Source organism: Rattus norvegicus, chromosome 3, assembly GCF_036323735.1.
Source record: "Rattus norvegicus strain BN/NHsdMcwi chromosome 3, GRCr8, whole genome shotgun sequence".
NCBI classification, from domain to species: Eukaryota; Metazoa; Chordata; class Mammalia; order Rodentia; family Muridae; genus Rattus; species Rattus norvegicus.
In genome coordinates, this window is record NC_086021.1 from 118,343,853 (window position 1) to 118,362,765 (window position 18,913).

At 36.0% G+C, this 18,913-nt stretch overlaps 1 protein-coding gene across 1 annotated transcript; it reads left to right on the forward strand.

The window, feature by feature from the left end:
• The first annotated feature begins 17,680 nt into the window (after window positions 1–17,680).
• Window positions 17,681–18,619, forward strand: Or4f54 (olfactory receptor family 4 subfamily F member 54). Its single transcript, NM_001409466.1, has one exon. It carries the CDS (start codon window positions 17,681–17,683, stop codon window positions 18,617–18,619), a length of 939 nt encoding a protein of 312 aa, NP_001396395.1.
• Window positions 18,620–18,913: the final 294 nt, after the last annotated feature.

Genomic DNA, 18,913 nt, shown 5'->3' on the forward strand with positions numbered 1-18,913 from the left:
CAATCCTACAACAGATAGAGACCTTATATCCAAAATATACAAAGAACTCAAGAAGTTAGACCGCAGGGAAACAAATAACCCTATTAAAAAATGGGGTTCAGAGCTAAACAAAGAATTCACAGCTGAGGAATGCCGAATGGCTGAGAAACACCTAAAGAAATGTTCAACATCTTTAGTCATAAGGGAAATGCAAATCAAAACAACCCTGAGATTTCACCTCACACCAGTGACAATGGCTAAGATCAAAAACTCAGGTGACAGCAGATGCTGGCGAGGATGTGGAGAAAGAGGAACAGTCCTCCATTGTTGGTGGGATAGCAGACTGGTACAACCATTCTGGAAATCAGTCTGGAGGTTCCTCAGAAAATTGGACATTGAACTGCCTGAGGATCCAGCTATACCTCTCTTGGGCATATACCCAAAAGATGCCTCAACATATAAAAGAGACACGTGCTCCACTATGTTCATCGCAGCCTTATTTATAATAGCCAGAAGCTGGAAAGAACCCAGATGCCCTTCAACAGAGGAATGGATACAGAAAATGTGGTACATCTACACAATGGAATATTACTCAGCTATCAAAAAAACGAGTTTATGAAATTCGTAGGCAAATGGTTGGAACTGGAAAATATCATCGTGAGTGAGCTAACCCAATCACAGAAAGACATACATGGTATGCACTCATTGATATGTGGCTATTAGCCCAAATGCTTGAATTACCCTAGATCCCTAGAACAAACGAAACTCAAGACGGATGATCAAAATGTGAATGCTTCACTCCTTCTTTAAATGAGGAAAAAGAATACCCTTGGCAGGGAAGGGAGAGGCAAAGATTAAAACAGAGACTGAAGGAACACCCATTCGGAGCCTGCCCCACATGTGGCCCATACATATACAGCCACCCAATTAGACAAGATGGATGAAGCAAAGAAGTGCAGACCGACAGGAGCCGGATGTAGATCGCTCCTGAGAGACACAGCCAGAATACAGCAAATACAGAGGCGAATGCCAGCAGCAAACCACTGAACTGAGAATAGGTCCCCTGTTGAAGGAATCAGAGAAAGAACTGGAAGAGCTTGAAGGGGCTCGAGACCCCAAAAGTACAACAATGTCAAGCAACCAGAGCTTCCAGGGACTAAGCCACTACCTAAAGACTATACATGGACTGACCCTGGACTCTGACCCCATAGGTAGCAATGAATATCCTAGTAAGAGCACCAGTGGAAGGGGAAGCCCTGGGTCCTGCTAAGACTGAACCCTCAGTGAACTAGTCTATGGGGGGAGGGCGCCAATGGGGGGAGGGTTGGGAGGGGAACACCCATAAGGAAGGGGAGGGGGGAGGGGGATGTTTGCCTGGAAACCAGGAAAGGGAATAACACTCGAAATGTATATAAGAAATACTCAAGTTAATAAAAAAAAAAAAAACGCTAAAAAAAAAAAAGAATTCACAGCTGAGAAACTCCTAAAGAAATGTTCAACATCTTTAGTCATAAGGGAAATGCAAATCAAAACAACCCTGAGATTTCACCTCACACCAGTGACAATGGCTAAGATCAAAAACTCAGGTGACAGCAAATGCTGGCGAGGTTGTGGAGAAAGAGGAACACTCCTCCATTGTTGGTGGGATTGCAGACTGGTAAAACCATTCTGGAAATCAGTCTGGAGGTTCCTCAGAAAATTGGACATTGAACTACCTGAGGACCCAGCTATACCTCTCTTGGGCATATACCCAAAAGATGCCCCAACATATAACAAAGACACATGCTCCACTATGTTCATAGCAGCCTTATTTATAATAGCCAGAAGCTGGAAAGAACCCAGATGCCCTTCAACAGAGGAATGGATACAGAAAATGTGGTACATCTACATAATGAAATATTACTCAGCTATCAAAAACAATGACTTATGAAATTCATATGCAAATGGATGGAACTGGAAAATACCATTTATTAATTCTTTTTTTTTTTCGGAGCTGGGGACCGAACCAAGGGCCTTGCGCTTCCTAGGCAAGCGCTCTACCACTGAGGTAAATCCCCAACCCCCCATTTATTAATTCTTGACCTTAGTGTCTAAACCATTCATTTTCCATTCAGGTAAGTGTCTCTTATACCAGTGAGTTCAAGGCTATTTTATACTTTCTGTTCTATTAGATCTAAGGTATCTGGTTTTTCTTTGAGGTCTTTGATCTGTTCCTAATTGAGTTTTGTATAGAATGATAAATATGGATCTATTTGCATTGATCTACATGAAGACCTCCAGGTAGACCAGCATCATTTGTTGTAGATGATTTCCTCCTTCCTTTGTATGCTTTTGTCAAAGTCAAGTATCTGTAGTTATACAGGTTTATTTTGGGGCCTTGGATTCAGTTCCATTGATCTACCTATCTGTTTCTATAATAATTCCATGCAGTTTTTATTATTAATTGCTCTGTAGTACAGCTTAAGGTCAGAGATAATGATATCTTCAGAAGTTCTTTTATTTTTAAGGATTGTTTTCATTATCTTGTTTTTTTTTTTTTGGTTTGTTTTTTGTATGAAGTTAAGAATTGTTCTTTCAAGATCTGTAAAGAATTGTGTTGGAATTCTGATGGGTAATGCACTTAGTCTGCAGAGTTGCTTTTGGAAAGATGGCTGTATATAAATCCCACTTATTCATGAGTAAGAGATCTTTCCACCTTCTGATATCTTCCTCAATTTATTTCTTCAGTCACTTGAAGTTCTTTTCATATAGGTCATTCCCTTGAATGATTAGAGTTACACCAAAATATTTTGGATTATTTATGGCTATTATGAAGGGTACTATTTCCCTGACTTCTTTTGTTATGTTTGAAATCCAGAATGTTTATTCAAACCTTGGGAATTTTATTATGCATATTAATAATAATACATATTAATTAATTTCATATCAAATTAAATTTTATTATACTCTAAACAGCACTTTGTGAATATGGACAAGTAGGAATAATTACATAAAATAGTAGATCTTTCCTTTGGTCATATTTGTTTTATTTATTTTTTTATTTATTTTTTTATTTTTTTTTATTTTTTTTATTATCTTGAGTATTTCTTATATACATTTCAAGTGTTATTCCCTTTCCTGGTTTCCGGACAGACATCACCCTCCCCCCTCCCCTTCCTTGTGGGTGTTCCCCTCCCAAACCTCCCCCCATTGCCACCCTCCCCCCATAGTCTAGTTCACTGGGGGTTCAGTCTTAGCAGGACCCAGGGCTTCCCCTTCCACTGGTGCTCTTACTAGGATATTCATTGCTACCTATTTGTTTTATTTATTTTATTTTTTGTTTTTTAGTAAATTATTTTGTTTTTTAATATTCCAAATATTGCCCTCTATCCTGGTGTCTCCTCCCTGACTTCTTCAACCATTTGCTTCTGAGAGGGTTTTCCCCACCCAGCAACCCACCTCTACTTCATCCCTGCCAGTGTCCCCCTTCTCTGAGCCATCAAGAAGACTGCCTTATCTGGCCTCAGTGGGGGAGGATATGCTTAACCCCAACTTTTTCTTTGTCTGTTTATCATTTGTGCAGAGAAAGGCTACTGAGTCTTTGAGTTAATTTTGTATCTAGCCACTTTGCTTGCCAAGAACCAACCTTGCAGAGGGGTCCTTACAAAAGGATGTTTAGGAGCAGTGAAAGAATGATTTGAAATAAATTGTAGGTACAAGTCTTCTGCTGTCTTCTGCTTGAGCTATCTTTCCAGGATACTATGTAGATAGTTCAGGTCCTTTGATTGAAAACTTAGTCTTTTATTTACATTAATTCAATTCTTCATCCAGGTTCACTTTTGGTTGTCCCATGAATCAGTTTATGAACTTAGCCTTTTGATTCTTAGAAAAGACAACAAATACATTTTTTAACATAGCAATTGTTTCAATGGTCTGGCTGCCATTGCAAGCACAGACAATAAGTTAGTTGGGAGGGATCTGGCTTGGAGATTACCATTCTGCCACATCTGTGCCTTAACTGGCTCTGTCCCAGGGTGACCTTGAACTCAGGAATTTGTGTTCATTTGTAAGCACAAACAATAAATTTTGCCGGGTGGGATTTTGCCTTGAGATTACCACTCCCCAAATTTCCTTATCTTTTTCCTTAATACTTTTCTGCAAAGCCAATCCATAGTGTAGCTGCCTCTATTCTTTTAGGCCTGTGTAAGTCCACGTATAATTTATACTACATCCTTATATTTTACATAGATGATAAATTATTTATTTTTGAATTCTTGTTTTCAGAGTTCTTTCCTACAGACTTAAGGTCTGTCCTAAAGGTCAAAGCATTAACCATTTCTATTGAGGGCAGTAGATACTTCTTTTGCCCTGGACTTGAGCTATTTCTAGGTATCATGGAATCATTAACTTTCACAAGGAGAACATTTCTCAAAGGAGGAACATAAATTAGATTATGTATGTTACTATACAAACAAACCCTACATTCACAGCAACAGTCAGTACTTTTGGAGGTCCACATCTTGCTCCTTCTACTACAGGGGTAGGTAACCATGCTAAACTGTCTATTTTAAGCTATGCACAACTCAGCATTTCCTCAAGGTATTTGTCAGCTGTAGGATTTCTCTTGTAGAATTATTGGGGTCACTTATGTAACTACCATATCATCTATAAATAGCTATATTTTGACTTTCTCCTTTCCAGTTTGTATCCTCTTGATCTCCTTCAATTGACTTATGGCTCTAGTTCAATCTTCAACTATGTATTTAAGGGATAGAGAGAGTGGATAGCCTTGTCTTGTCCTCAGTTATAAAGGAAATGATTTAAGTTTCTCTCCATTTAGTTTGACGTTGGCTATTGGCTTGCTGTATATAGCATTTATTGTGTTTGGATATACACTTGGTATTCCTGCTCTCTCTAAGACTTTTATCACTGAGGGATGTTGGATTTTGTCAAATGCTGTTTTGGCGACTAGTGAGATGATCATGTGATTTTTTTCTTTCCATTTGTTTATATGGTAGATTATATTGATTGATTTTTTTATATTGAACCATCCCTACATCCTTGGGATGAAGCCTACTTGATTACAGGGATGGATGATGTCTTTAATGTGTTCTTGGATTCATTTTGTGAATATTATATTGAGTACTTTTTAGTTTATATTAATTTTATTCTATAACAGAAAGTATACACAAAGTCACATTTTTTTCTTCCACGTTGTTGAGTATTTTTGCATCAATGTTTATAAGGGAATTTAGTCTGAAATTTCTTTCTTTGTTGACACTTTGTATGGTCTAGGTATTAGGGTAGTGGTGGCCTCATAGAATGAGTTTAGCAATGTTCCTTGTGTCTCTACTTTGTGGAATAGTTGGGAAAAGGAGTAATAGCATTAGCTCTCCTTTGAAAGTCTTGCCACTTCAGGTTCAATATCCCAAACTGATAGGAGCCTCAACCTGAGTGGCCAGTATCAATACCCTGGAGACTCCCACTTACCCTGTCCCGGGTCTCTGGCATGTCCTAGAGTCCCCAAAAACAGACACTCAGTGATTTCCATTCTCTCCCCTATTCTCTCTACATCTGATCTTCCCACCTCACTCCTTCCTCCTCCCTTCTCACACCCAGTTCCCTTCATCTATATCTGTTCTATTTTATTTTCTGAAAATAATTCATCCATCCTCCCTTAGACCCTTCTAGTTATTTGGCTTCTTTGGGTCTATGTATTGTAGCATGTTTACCCTGTACTTTATAGCAAATATCCACATATAGGTGAGTACATGCCATTATATGTTTTCCTGAAAAGGTTCTGGGAGTCAAAGGATACCATCAATAGGACAAAATGACAGACTACAGGTTACAGAAAGATCCTCATCAACCCTACATCTGATAGAGGGCTAATATCCAAAATATATAAATAACTCAAGAAATTAGACAACCTAAATAGCCAATTTTTAAAAAATAGAGATACAGAGCTAAACAGTATTCAACAAACAAATCTTAATGGCTAAGAAACACGTAAAGAAATGTTCAATGTCCTTAGTTATCAGGGAAATGCAAATAAAAAACACTGTGTTTCCACCTTACACACACCGTAATAGCAATGATAAAAAAATTCAAGGGACCACACATTCTGGCAAGAATGTTGAGCAAGAGGAACACTCTAACACTGCTGGTAGGAGTGCACACTTGTATAAACACTCTGCGAATCAATTTGGTAGCTTCTCAGAAAATTAGGAATAGTCTTACCTCAAAAGCCGACTACACCACTCTTGGTCATATACCCAAAAGATGTCCTACCATCCTACAAGAACATTTGCTCAACTATGTTCATACCCGTTTTATTCATAATAGGCAGAAAGTGGAAACAACCTAAATATTCCTGAGCTAAAGAATGGATAAACAAAATGTGGTTTTCACACAGAAATACTACTCAGCTATTAAATATAGGGACATTGTGAACTTTTCAGGCAAATGGATATAAATAGAAAATATCATCATAAATGAGGCAACCAAGACTCTAAACATTAGCAACCCTTATTAAATACAGAGAATTATAAAAATAGCATGAAACCAGAAAAGTTAGGAACTAACATGAATACGGTATGAGCAAGAGTATATATAGTAAGATAGGCTAACAGGAAGTGAATGTAATAAAAATACATTGTATATATGTATGAAATTGTCAAATAATCTGTTTTAAAATAAATAAATACATTTCAAATACTAAATGTTAAAATGTTATTAGTGCTGGCATGGTAACTTAGTTTCGCTAACATATGGAAAGAGCTTTATTTCATCCTCAGTACCTCAAAGTCAATACTCAATCCATTGGAACTGCATCCTTCACAGTCATAGGCTGGAACAACTTTTATCTCAGCACTTAAAGTTGAAGATGAACCAGGAACTAAAGGTTAGGCTGGGTAAATAAGCACAAAATTAATTCTGTCTCTATAAACACAATCAAGCAAACAAACCACTACTCTTACATGCACTTGCCCAATTCCTTCTTTTGCCTGGCTTTGTACCCCATTGTACTTATACCCACCAGACTATATAAGTCATTCCCCTGTAAAAGAAATAATAGTGGGTCTAACATAATTTTCCATTAAGATCCATTCATTTCAATCCTATATATTAACCAAAACTTTTGAAAATAAATATTCAAAACCTATGTTTTTATTTGTTTGTTTGTTTGTTGTGTTGGTTGGTTGGTTTTGGTTTAAGAGACTGGGACTTGGCCTAAAGACAGGGTGGCTTCAATACATTATAGCACTAGACTCACTTCACACTTTTACTTGCTGCCTCTACCCACTACATGCTAACACTACTGGCATGGACCACTGTACTCATCATAAGTCCTTCCCTGTGTACATGCGATGGTGGTTCCTGGGAGCTCTGGGGAGTCTGGTTGGTTAATATTGTTGTTGTTCTTATGGGCTAGCAAATTCCTTCAGCTCTGTCAGTACTTTCTTTAACTGCTCCACTGGAGACCCCATTCTCAATTCAATGGTTGGTTACAAGTAGCCTTCTCTATATTTATGAGGCTCTAGCAGAGCCTCTCAGAAGACAGCTATATCTAGGTCCTGTCAGCATGCACTTCTTGGCATCCACAATATTGTCTGTGCTTGGTGGCTGTATATGGGATGGATCCCCAGGTGGTGCAGTCTCTGCATGGTCTTTCCTTCAGTCTCTACTCTATATCTTTTCCTCTGAGTTTCTTAGTTCCCCTTTTAAGAAGGAGTGAAGCATCCACACTTTGGTCTTTCTTCTTGAGCTTCATGTGGTCTGTGAATTGTACCTTGGATATTCCTAGCTTTTTCTCTAAGATTTACTTATAACTGAGTACATAGCATGTATATCCTTTTGTGACTAGGTTACCTTACTCAGGATTATATTTTCTAGTTCCATCCATTTGCCTGTAAATTTCATGAAGTCATTGTTTTTAATAGCTGACTCGATACCATAAATGTACCACATTTTCTGTATCCATTGCTCTATTGAGGGACATCTGGGTTCTTTCCAGCTTCTAGCTATTATAAATAAGGTTTCTATGAACATACTGGAGCATGTGTCTTTGTTGTATGTTGGAGCATCATTTGGGTATATGTCCAGGAGTGGTATAGTTGGGTCCTTATGGAGTGCAATGTCAAATTTTCTGAGGAACTTCCAGACTGATTTCCAGAGTGGTTGGGCCAACTTGCCAGAATCTATTGTCACCTGAAGTTTTGATCTTAGCCATTCTGACTGGTGTGAGGTAGAATTTCTCTGATGACTAAGAATGTTGAACATATCTTTAAGTGCTTGTGGCCACTAAATATTGTTCAGCTGAGAATTCTTTGTTTAGCTCTACACCTCATTTTTTCTTTATTGTATCATTTTTATTGTATTTTTATTTACATTTCAAATGTAATCCCTTTGTCCCACCCAACCACACATTTTTAATAGGGCTATTTGATGCTCTGGAGTCTAACTTCTGAGTTCTTTGTATATGCTGGATATTACCATTCTATCGGATGTAGACTTGGTAAAGATATTTTCCCAATCTCTGTTGCCATTTTATCCTAGTGACAGTGTTCTTTGCCTTACAGAAGCTTTGAGATTTATGAGGTCCCATTTACTGATTCTTGATTTTAGAGCATAAGCCATTGGTGTTCTTTTCAGGAAAATTTCCCCTGTGCTCCTGTGTTTGAGTTTCTTCCCTACTTTCATTTCTATTAGTTTCAGTGTCTCTGGTTTTATGTGAAGGTCCTTGATCAACATGAATTAGAGCTTTGTATAAGGCTATAAGAATGGATTAATATGAATTCTTCCACATGCTGACCTCCAGTTGAACCAGCACCATTTATTGAAAACATTTTCTTTTTTCCATTGGACGGTCTTAGCATTTTTGTCAATGATCAAGTGACCAAAGGTGTGTGGGTTCATTTCTGGGTCTTCAATTTATTCCATTGATCTACCTGCCTATCTCTGTTCTAGTACCATACATTTTTATCACTATTGCTCTATAATACACCTGAAGGTAAGGGATAGTGATTCCTTTAGAAGTTCTTTTATTATTGAGAATAATTTTCACTATCATGGATTTTTGTTATTCCAAATAAATTTGCAAATTGCTCTTTCTAACTCTGGAAAGAATTAAGTTGGAATTTTGATGGCGACTGCATTGAATCTGTAGATTTCTTTCTGCAAGGTGGGCATTTTTACTATATTAGTCCTGCCAATCCATGAACATGAAAGATCTTTCCATCTTCTGAGATCTTTGATTTCTTTCTTCAGAGACTTGAAGATCTTGTCATGCAGATCTTTAACTTGCATAGTTAGAGTCACATCAAAGCATTTTATATAATTCATGACTGTTGGGAATGGAGTCATTTCCCTAATGATTTATTTGAGTTAACTTTATATCCAACCACCTTGCTGAAGTTGTTTATCAGATTTAAGAGTTCTCTGTTGGAATTTTGGGGTCAAGTAATTATACTATCACATCATCTGCCAATAGTGAGATTTTGACTTCTTCCTTTCCAATGTGTATTCCTTTGAACTCCTTTTGATGTCTAATTGCTCCAGGCTAGGACTTCAAGTACTCTATTGAATGGGTAGGGAGATAGTAGTTACCCTTGTTTAGTTCCTAATCTTAATGGGATTGATTCAAGGTTCTTCCCATGTGGTTTGATGTTGGCTACTGGTTTGCTGTATATTGCTTTTACTATATTTATGTATGGACCTTGAATTCCTGATTTTTCTAAGACTTTCACAATGAAGTGATATTGATGTGATATCACATGCTTTCTCAGCATCTAATGAGATGATCATGTGGGGTTTCTTCCCCTTTGAGTTTGTTTATATAGTGAAATTGATGGATTTCCATATATTGAATTATCCCTGCATCCCTAGGATGAAGCCTACTTGATCATGTTGAACGATTATTTTGATGTATTCTTGGATTCAGTTTGCAAGAATTTTATTGAGTATTTTGCATCAGTATCCATAAGGGAAATTGACCTGAAACTCTCTTTCTGTGTTGGGTCTTTGCATGGTTTAGGTATAAGCATAATTGTGGCTTCATAGAGAAAATTGGCTAGTTTTCCTTCTGTTTTTATTTTCTGGAAAGGTTTGGACAGTATTGGAATTATGTCTTCTATGGCGGTCTGATAGAATTTTCCGCTAAACACATCTGGTCCTGGACTTTGGTTGGCTGGGAGACTTTTTATGACAGCTTCTATTTCTTCAGGGGTTATGGGATTGTTTAGATGGTTTTTCTGATCCTGATTTAACTTTGGTACCTGGTATCTAGCTAGAAAATTTTCCATTTCACCCAGATTTTCAGGTTTTCTTGAGTATAGGCTTTTGTAGTAGGATCTGATGATTTTTTGAATTTTCTGTTTTTGTTGCCATGTCTCCCTTTCCACTTTCTATTTTGTTAATTTGGATACTGTCTCTGTGCCCTCTGTTTAGTCTGGCTAAGAGTTTGTCTATATTGTTGATTTTCTCAAGAACTAACACCTGGTTTTGTTGATTTTTGTATAGATCTTTTTGTTTCTACTTAGTTGATTTCAGCCCTGAATTTAATTATTTCTTGCCATCTACTCTTCTTGGGTGTATTTGTTTCTTTTTGTTCTAGAGCTTTCAGTTGTGCTGTCAAGCTGGTAGTGTGTAATCTCTTCAGTTTCTTTTTGGAGGCGCTAAGAGATATGAGTTTTCCTCTTAGCATTGCTTTTGTTGAATCCCTTGCGGTTGGGCATGTTGCGCCTTCAAATTCATTAAATTCTAAAATGTCTTCAATTTCATTCTTTATCATTGCATAGAGCTTTGTTCAGCTTCCATGTGTATTTGGACTTTCTGCATTTTTAGTTGTTATTGAAGATCAGTCTTAGTGATCTGAAAGGATGCATGGGATTATTTCTATCTTCTTGTATGTGTTGGGACCTGTTTAATGACCAATTATATAGTCATTTTTTGAGAAGGTACCACGATGTGCTGAGAAAAAGGTATATTCTTTTGTTTTAGGATGAAATGTTCTATAGATATCTGTTAAATCCATTTGGTTCATAACTTCTGTTAGTTTCATTGTGTTTCTATTTAGTTTTTGTTTCCATGATCTGTCCACTGGTGAGAGTAGGATGAAGAAGTCTCCCACAATTATTGTATGAGGTGCAATGTGTGCATTGAGCTTTAGTAATGTCTCTTTTATAAATGTAGGTGCCCTAGCATTTGGAGCATAGATATTCAGAACTGAGATTTCACCTTGATGGATTTTTCATTTGATGAGTATGAAATATCCTTCCTTACCTTTTCTGATAACTTTTAATTGAACATTGATTTTATTCGATATTCGAATAGCTGCTCCAGCTTGTTTCTTGGCACCATATGCTTGGAAAATTGTTTTCCAGCCTTTCACTCTAAGGTAGTGTTTTTCTTTGTCACTGAGGTGTGCTTGCTGTATGCAGGAAAATGCTGGTCTTCTTTACATATTCACTCTGCTACTCTATGTCTTTTTATTGGGAAATTGATCCATTGATGTTGAAAAATATTAGGAACTAATGATTGTTTTTCCTGTTATTTTTGTTGTTAGAGGCGGAATTACATTTGTATAGGTATCTTCTTTTGGGTTAGTTGAAAGAAGACTACTTTCTTGCTTTTTCTAGGGTAGAGTTTTCCTCTGTGTTAGAGTTTTCCATCTATTCTCATTCTTAGAGCTGGATTTATAAAAAGATATTATGTAAATATGGTTTTGTCATGGAATATCTTGGTTTCTCCTTTTATGGTAATTGAGAGTTTTGTTGGATTTAGTAGCCTGGGCTGGCTTTTGTGTTTTCTTATGGTCATAGACATCTGCCCAGGATCTTCTAGCTTTCATAGTCTCTGTTGAGAAGCCTGGTGTAATTCTGACATGTCTTCCTTTATATGTTACTTGACCTTTTCCCCAAACTGATTTTAATATTCTTTCTGTGTTTTGTGTATTTGGTGTTTGTATTACCATGTGATGAGAGGAATTCCTTTTCTGGTTCAATCTATTTGGAGTTCTGTAGGATTCTTGTATGTTCATGGGCATCTCTTTCTTCAGGTTAGGGAAATTTTCTTCTACAATTTTTTGAATATATTTACTGGCCTTTTAATTTGGGAATCTTTTTTGTCTTCTATGCCTATAATCCTTAGGTTTGATCTCCTCACTGTGTCTTGTATTTCCTGGGTGTTTAGGGTTAGGACCTTTTCGCATTTTGCATTTTCTTTGATGGTTGTGTCAATGCTTTCTATTGTATCTTCTGTACCTGAGATTCTCTCTTCTTTCTCTTATATTCTGTTGGTGATGCTTGAATCTATGATTCCTGATCTCTTTCCTAGGTTTTCTTTCTCTAGTGATTTTCTTTCCTTAGTGATTTCTTTATTGTTTCTACTTTTACTTTTAGGTCCTGGATGGTTTAGTCCAATTCCTTCACCTTTTTAGTTGTGTTTTCAGGTAACTCCTTAAGGGAATTTTGTGTTTCCTCTTTAAATGTATCAACCTGTGTTGTCCTGTATTTCTTTAAGGGAGTTATTTATGTCCTGCTCAAAGTTCTCTGTTATCATCATGCAATGTGTTTTAAAATCAGCATCTTGCTTTTCTGGTGTGTTGGTATAACCAGTACTTGCTCTGGTGGGAGAACTGGGTTCTGATGGTGCTATGTGGCCTTGGTTTCTGTTACTTAGGCTCTTGTACTTGCCTCTTGCTATCTGGTTATCTTTGGTATCAGCAGTTCTTGCTGTCTCTGACAGTGGCTTGACCCTCCTGTAAGCCTGTGTATCAACACTCCTGGGAAAACATGAGTTTCTCCATGAGTGATTTGGGTAAAGAGAGCTGTGACACAGTGTCAGCTCCAGGCCCAGATAGAAACCAGAAAGTTCCTGTCCCAGACCTGAGGGCTCCAGGTGGGTCCCTCTGAGCAGAAGCTGTGGCCTTACCTGTGCTCTCAGGTGTGTCAGCACTACTGGAGGCCAGCTTTCCTCTGACAGGATCTGGGTTCAGAAAGCTGTGGCACAGGGTCAGCTCCCATTATGTTATTTTCTTAACAACAAAAAGAGATTTAGATTTCAAACCAACAACCAGGTAAGCTGGGAGAGGTGATTCAACAGTACAGAATGAGTACTGATCCTTCAGATAACCCAGGTTTTTGTTCCAGTCCCATGTGGTGGCTCACAACCATCTTTAACTCTAGTTTTAGAGGATCTGTCACTTTCTTCTGGCTTTTATGTATCATGTATCATGTATCATGTATCATGAATCATGTATCATGAACATTAACTCATGCAGGCATACTCACATACACATAAATAATATGTATTAAAACTAAAAATTAAATAACTAAACATATAGTCTGCATGAAGCCTTGAGTTCAGGTTTTAGTACTAAAAGATAAATGGGAAAATATTGGTTACATTGTGACATAATAGTCATTCATTTTAGATTTTAAAAGTATTTTTCAAAATGATTTCTTGATTATTGACTCTTGTCTTTTTGGCTAAGAATTCTTGTATTCTTTAGATGTGTCCATCATTTCATTTTTCATCACTTTATTCTAAGTAAAATTATACTTTGACTCAAAAAAATAATAAAATTATTAAACTTGGTACTAATTTAAAACCCTCCAGGTTAGGTATTATTCTGTCTACAAAGTAGTAAAATGAGAGTGATGAACATTAATTGTCTGTAATATATTGCTTAATAATTGTGACTAAACATGTGGTATTTGGTCTGCTTGCATGTGTACTTTTTTTCTGAGCAGAATTCCAGACATTGTATAAACCTAGAACTAAGCAAAGAAAAACCCAACTGGAGTGAATGAATTCTTCACTAGAAACAAGGCCTCTAGCCCAAATATTAAAAGATGGATTACAGTATTATTTATTCTCATGCTAAAGAAAAATATTACATATTTAACTCACAATTGTTTTATAGAAATAAAATAGATCTATAAGTGCTGAGAAAAATTAAAATCATAATAGGTATGAATTTTCACTTGTGTGTTATAAAAATTATAGAAAGAGGAGATAGTGTGTTCTGTCCTTTCACACACACTATCCATCATGAAATAGACATGAAACAACTTGGTTTAACTATTATATACTATTACTTTTGTAATCTTTGTCTATATATAATGTAAAGTTTTCTATGAAAGATATGCATTAATTAATAATATTGATGACTCTAAAATAGAAACTCTAACTGCATAAGTTTTAAACTAAAAATTAGCATCAATGCTTCTTAGAAGATTGCCTGCTTTTCTTTCCAGTGGAACAAAATATCATCGTGGCAGGAGACATAAACCAAACTCACAAATACAAGTACAAATACATATGTGAAATTTGAGGTTAGATATAATAACATGAAAATAAAATGGGAGATGGTTATGGACACAGAAGCTAAAAATGGTAGGGGTAGATGGGTGAGAAATGTTAATAGGAGTTAATATTACAAGGTACATGTAAGTAGGAGAATGTCATAATTTATTTCATTGTTTCACCCAATTAATATGTTAACAAAAGAAGAAAATGATAATGAATACTAATTATAGCTACATGATTTTCAATGATATTGCTCAAAATTCTATATAATTAATATTATTTAATAAAATACCAAATGTTGAATTTATTTCAAAGTATTTTGTTTCCTTTGCTTTTTCATCAGATGATTACAACAATTATTAGAATTTTCCTCTTTACTGCCATGGGATTCAGAAACACAATTCCCAAGGTCAATGGTCTGGAGACTTAGATCACCAGCCATCAGGTGGTCACTAAATGCTGTTATCAGGTTTTTGCTAGTTAGAGGATTGGTAAGAAGCACTAAATACACAGCATCCAAGAGGAAGACAATTTCTCAAACATACAATAATATTGGAAATATTACTTTCTGGTGTTTAAAGATGCTAGGTAAGTGTGGACATTAATAGTATACTAAAGTTAGCAGTTATTTTCTTGCATAGCCAATGCACAGTATCACTCTTACCTTCAAAGTTCCCTGTCTTCTTTGCTGTTTTTGTTCATACACACCTAATGAGCACTTATTCATACTGGGATTCCCAAAGCAAATTTAAAAGTTATGTTTCTCTATAGAGCCCTAGATTTCATCTTGATTTGCAAAACAGTTTTGTGGTTCGGTGATAACATTTTAGAAGCTAATGAAGATGTTGGCAACGAGATGATCTTATAAAGGAATTGGCAGATGAATGAAGAAAAAAGACCAGTAGTCAGAGTCTAGGGATTGCCTGCTATGCAGAGATATTCTGAATGTGGTGGCTGCTCGGGGATTCATAAAGTGAGTAGGTAATTTGTTATTGAAACATTCTTTATAGAGTGACATACATTTAGAAGAAAATAATAGTTCCCAAATTTTAAACTTTTATTATAATGTCAAATGAAAGTTTAGGTAAATCAGACATCCTCCTTTGAATTTATAAATCTGTTCTTCTTGAACATAATATTTTGTATTTACAAACCCATTTTTAATTAATATTAGTACAACAATCCTTTAAACCATTTAAACAATGCTGGAATACAGAATTTAAAAAGTGAAAACCACATGAAATCCTACCTTTGAGGCCTCACCAATGCTGGTGTGGCTTGCTTTTTTTATTTTCCTAAGCAATGATTAAATTCAAGCATGTCCACAAATAAACATATAACTATTTTTATACTTTGTCTTATTTTTCAATTAAGTAGAATTCTCTAGAATTGTATATGTAGAACTATTCAGGTGAGGTTATAAGATTCATATTATTTCCTTGTTTATATGTACAGATATTAATACATTTACTATTGCATATATGTGTGTGTCACATATTTAATAATATGTTTTAGAATTTCTTGACTTGTAGTGCTTATACAATGTACAAAATGAAGCTTTACCTTGAGACCTTAAAAAATAGCGGAGATCATTTGCTAATTTATTTTTTCTGCCTTTCCAAATCCCTCCTTTTCTTCCCATCTCAATTGGGAAAATGGGAAAAGAAAGACTAAGGAGGATGGACATAAGAGCTATTTGACTGGTTAACTGTCTATGTTCATCCTGTTGTAAGTTCTCCATACAAACTGTGCTATTGTTTCAAGCAGACTCTGTGTTAAAATTTTGACCTTATTAATATTGAATTATTATTATTTTCTTCCCATAAAAACAATGTTATCAGTAAGAAATTCTAAGTACTTAGAAAGTAAAATCAAGGCAGATAAGTAATTCACTATTTTTAATTTGACTTGGAGAACTCTGTTAATGCTGCTTTTCTTAAAGATTGAAGTCATTGTGGTTTAATAGAATATTTCATTCATTCACACAGTTAAAACCATACTAAATATGCATATTCTTTGGATCTAGAATTTAAATATGTTAAATTTGTAGATAGCATTTCATTCCTTTAGAGTTTTGATTATAGGACCTTTACAAAAGACATCTCTTGCCATTCACCTCAGTGATTGTCCCAGTGTCCCCATTCAGTCTTGATCTATTTCATTTGTTATGTACAATATAATCTCACATCACCTTTGCGGTGTTTGCCTTTAGTTAGGGAACTTACTAGAAATCCAAGATTGTGCTCAGCCCGACTGCCTCAAGTCCTTCATACAGGTGTCTAGGCATGAAATAGATGAGGAAAGAAATGCCAGTGATACCAAGGCTGGAGCAGACCTTGTCAGAGACTGTAAAATGGGTATTTCTTATATAGGACAATCACATACAATGTCCAGCATTGTGTGTCTTACTCTATGATGCTCCACCTATTACTTTAAGACATTCTCATTTACTGAAACTTGAATTAATCTTTCCAGCTAAACTGGAGGCTGGCACCTCCAAGATTTGCTTGTCTCCATACATCCTGCACTGATATGAACATTTTATACTACACTTGGCTTTTAAGCAGGAGATGGGGAATCTGAACCAATGTACTCTTCCATGCACACTAAGATCCTTGATCAATGAATCATCTGTGCATCACTAGTTCTATTTTATAAGAATTAAATGATCGTATGAAGTCAAATAAACTTATGATGAGAAGCAAACATAATTTGCAACTGTTACTTGTTATAACACAGAAAAATAATTCATTAGCTCTAGTAACACCATGTAGTTCTCTGTGCTACAAATGGTTACTTGAAATCCTTCCATTCTATTTTTCTTTTAATTTGACCATTGGAAAGTAGTAATTATGATCAAACTGCTTATTATATTGCAAAAGTTTATTATTGGTTTAAGTAAAAAAATAAACTTCTAATGGTGTATCAAAGATTTGAAGTTCAGCTTGTCCTCCTGTCTGATCTCCATCACTCTTACTCTTACCCTATTGGTCTAATTTTCTGGAATTCTTAGGGTGGACCAAGAGCAGAGATTGAAATCCTTCTCATTCTCTTTAGTAATAGCAAAGCTATTCAAAGAATGAATGCCACTGTAGTGAATCCTGTAGCTGAGATACTACATTTTGCTTTTGTTTAAATGCATTATAAAAGCAGATGTTGCATTTTATTTAGTTCCTGATGAACAATCCATTTTTCACCTAAAAACCTGAACCAGTTCCAGGTTTATGGTAGATAACTGCAGACTATTAGTTGGACAGATAAATGAGTTAAAGAATATTCAATGTTTTCTAGCAATAATAAAACTTTATCTTAATTCAATAAAAATATTCTGAATTAATTTTTAAACTATGGTAAAAAAAATTTGTAATTCTTTTGTGTTCATCCACTTAGGTAACAGAAGAAAAAGTAAATGTTTCAAAACAATTATACTGAGGTGTCTGAATTTGTGTTTCTGGGACTTTCAACATCTAAAGAAATACAGCATTTCTTCCTTGCCTTCTCTATGGTATTTTACGGCGCCATCATTCTGGGCAATACTCTTGTTGTGTTTACACTAGCCTTTGACCCACATTTACATTCCCCTATGTACTTTCTTTTAGGAAACCTCTCATTTATTGACTTATTTCTTTCCACTTTAACTGTACCCAAGATGATTTCTGACCTGTCCTCTGGGCACAATACCATCTCATTCCACGGTTGTGTCTTCCAGATATTTGTCCTTCATGTCCTCGGGGCATCTGAGATGGTATTGTTGGTAGCCATGGCCTGGGACAGATATGTGGCCATATGCAAGCCCCTCCACTATCTGACAGTCATGACCCCACAAATGTGTGTTATGCTTCTATCTGGTGCTTGGGTTATTGGCTTTTTACATTCAGTGGTCCAATTAACTTTTATTGTCAAATTGAGTTTTTGTGGTCCTAATGAGATAGATAGCTTTTATTGTGATCTTCCTCAGTTTATCAAACTGGCCTGCATAGATCCAGAAAAAATGCAGTTCATGGTTACTGCCAACAGTGGGTTTATTTCTACGGGCACCTTCTTCTTATTGATAATCTCCTACATTGTTATCCTGCTCACTGTGAGGAAACATTCATCAGGAGATTTGTCCAAGGCCCTCTCGACACTTTCTGCTCACATCACCGTGGTAGTTTTATTCTTTGGACCATGTATCTTTGTGTATATGTGGCCATTCCCCACTGTGCCAGTGGATAAGTTCCTTGCCATTCTGGACTTCATGATTACACCCATCCTGAACCCTGCCATTTACACACTGAGGAACAAAGACATGAAGGTGGCAATGAGAAGACTGATTACTCAGCTATTCAATCTGAGGACATCATCCTAATCTATGGAAACACAAAATATATCCTCTGATTGCTCTCCTATAATCATAGCTGAAGACTATTATGCTGAGACAGTTTATTATCCTATACCCAGCATCTTATAGATATCGATCAGTTTATTTCAAGTAAATCAGCAATAATAGCATGTTTAAGTAGAGGTTATTATGCGTATGTGTTAACTACACTTTTATTATCCACAGAAAAGGTAAAAAGAAAATAATCATTTCCATCTACAGTATATGTTTGCAAAACTGATTTTATATGTTGATGGCTTTCTTTCTTAAAAATAAAAAGAA

Excerpts from the sequence above, each read along its gene's own strand:
- Or4f54 (NM_001409466.1), top strand. The coding sequence starts at position 17,681 with ATGTTTCAAAACAATTATACTGAGGTGTCTGAATTTGTGTTTCTGGGA.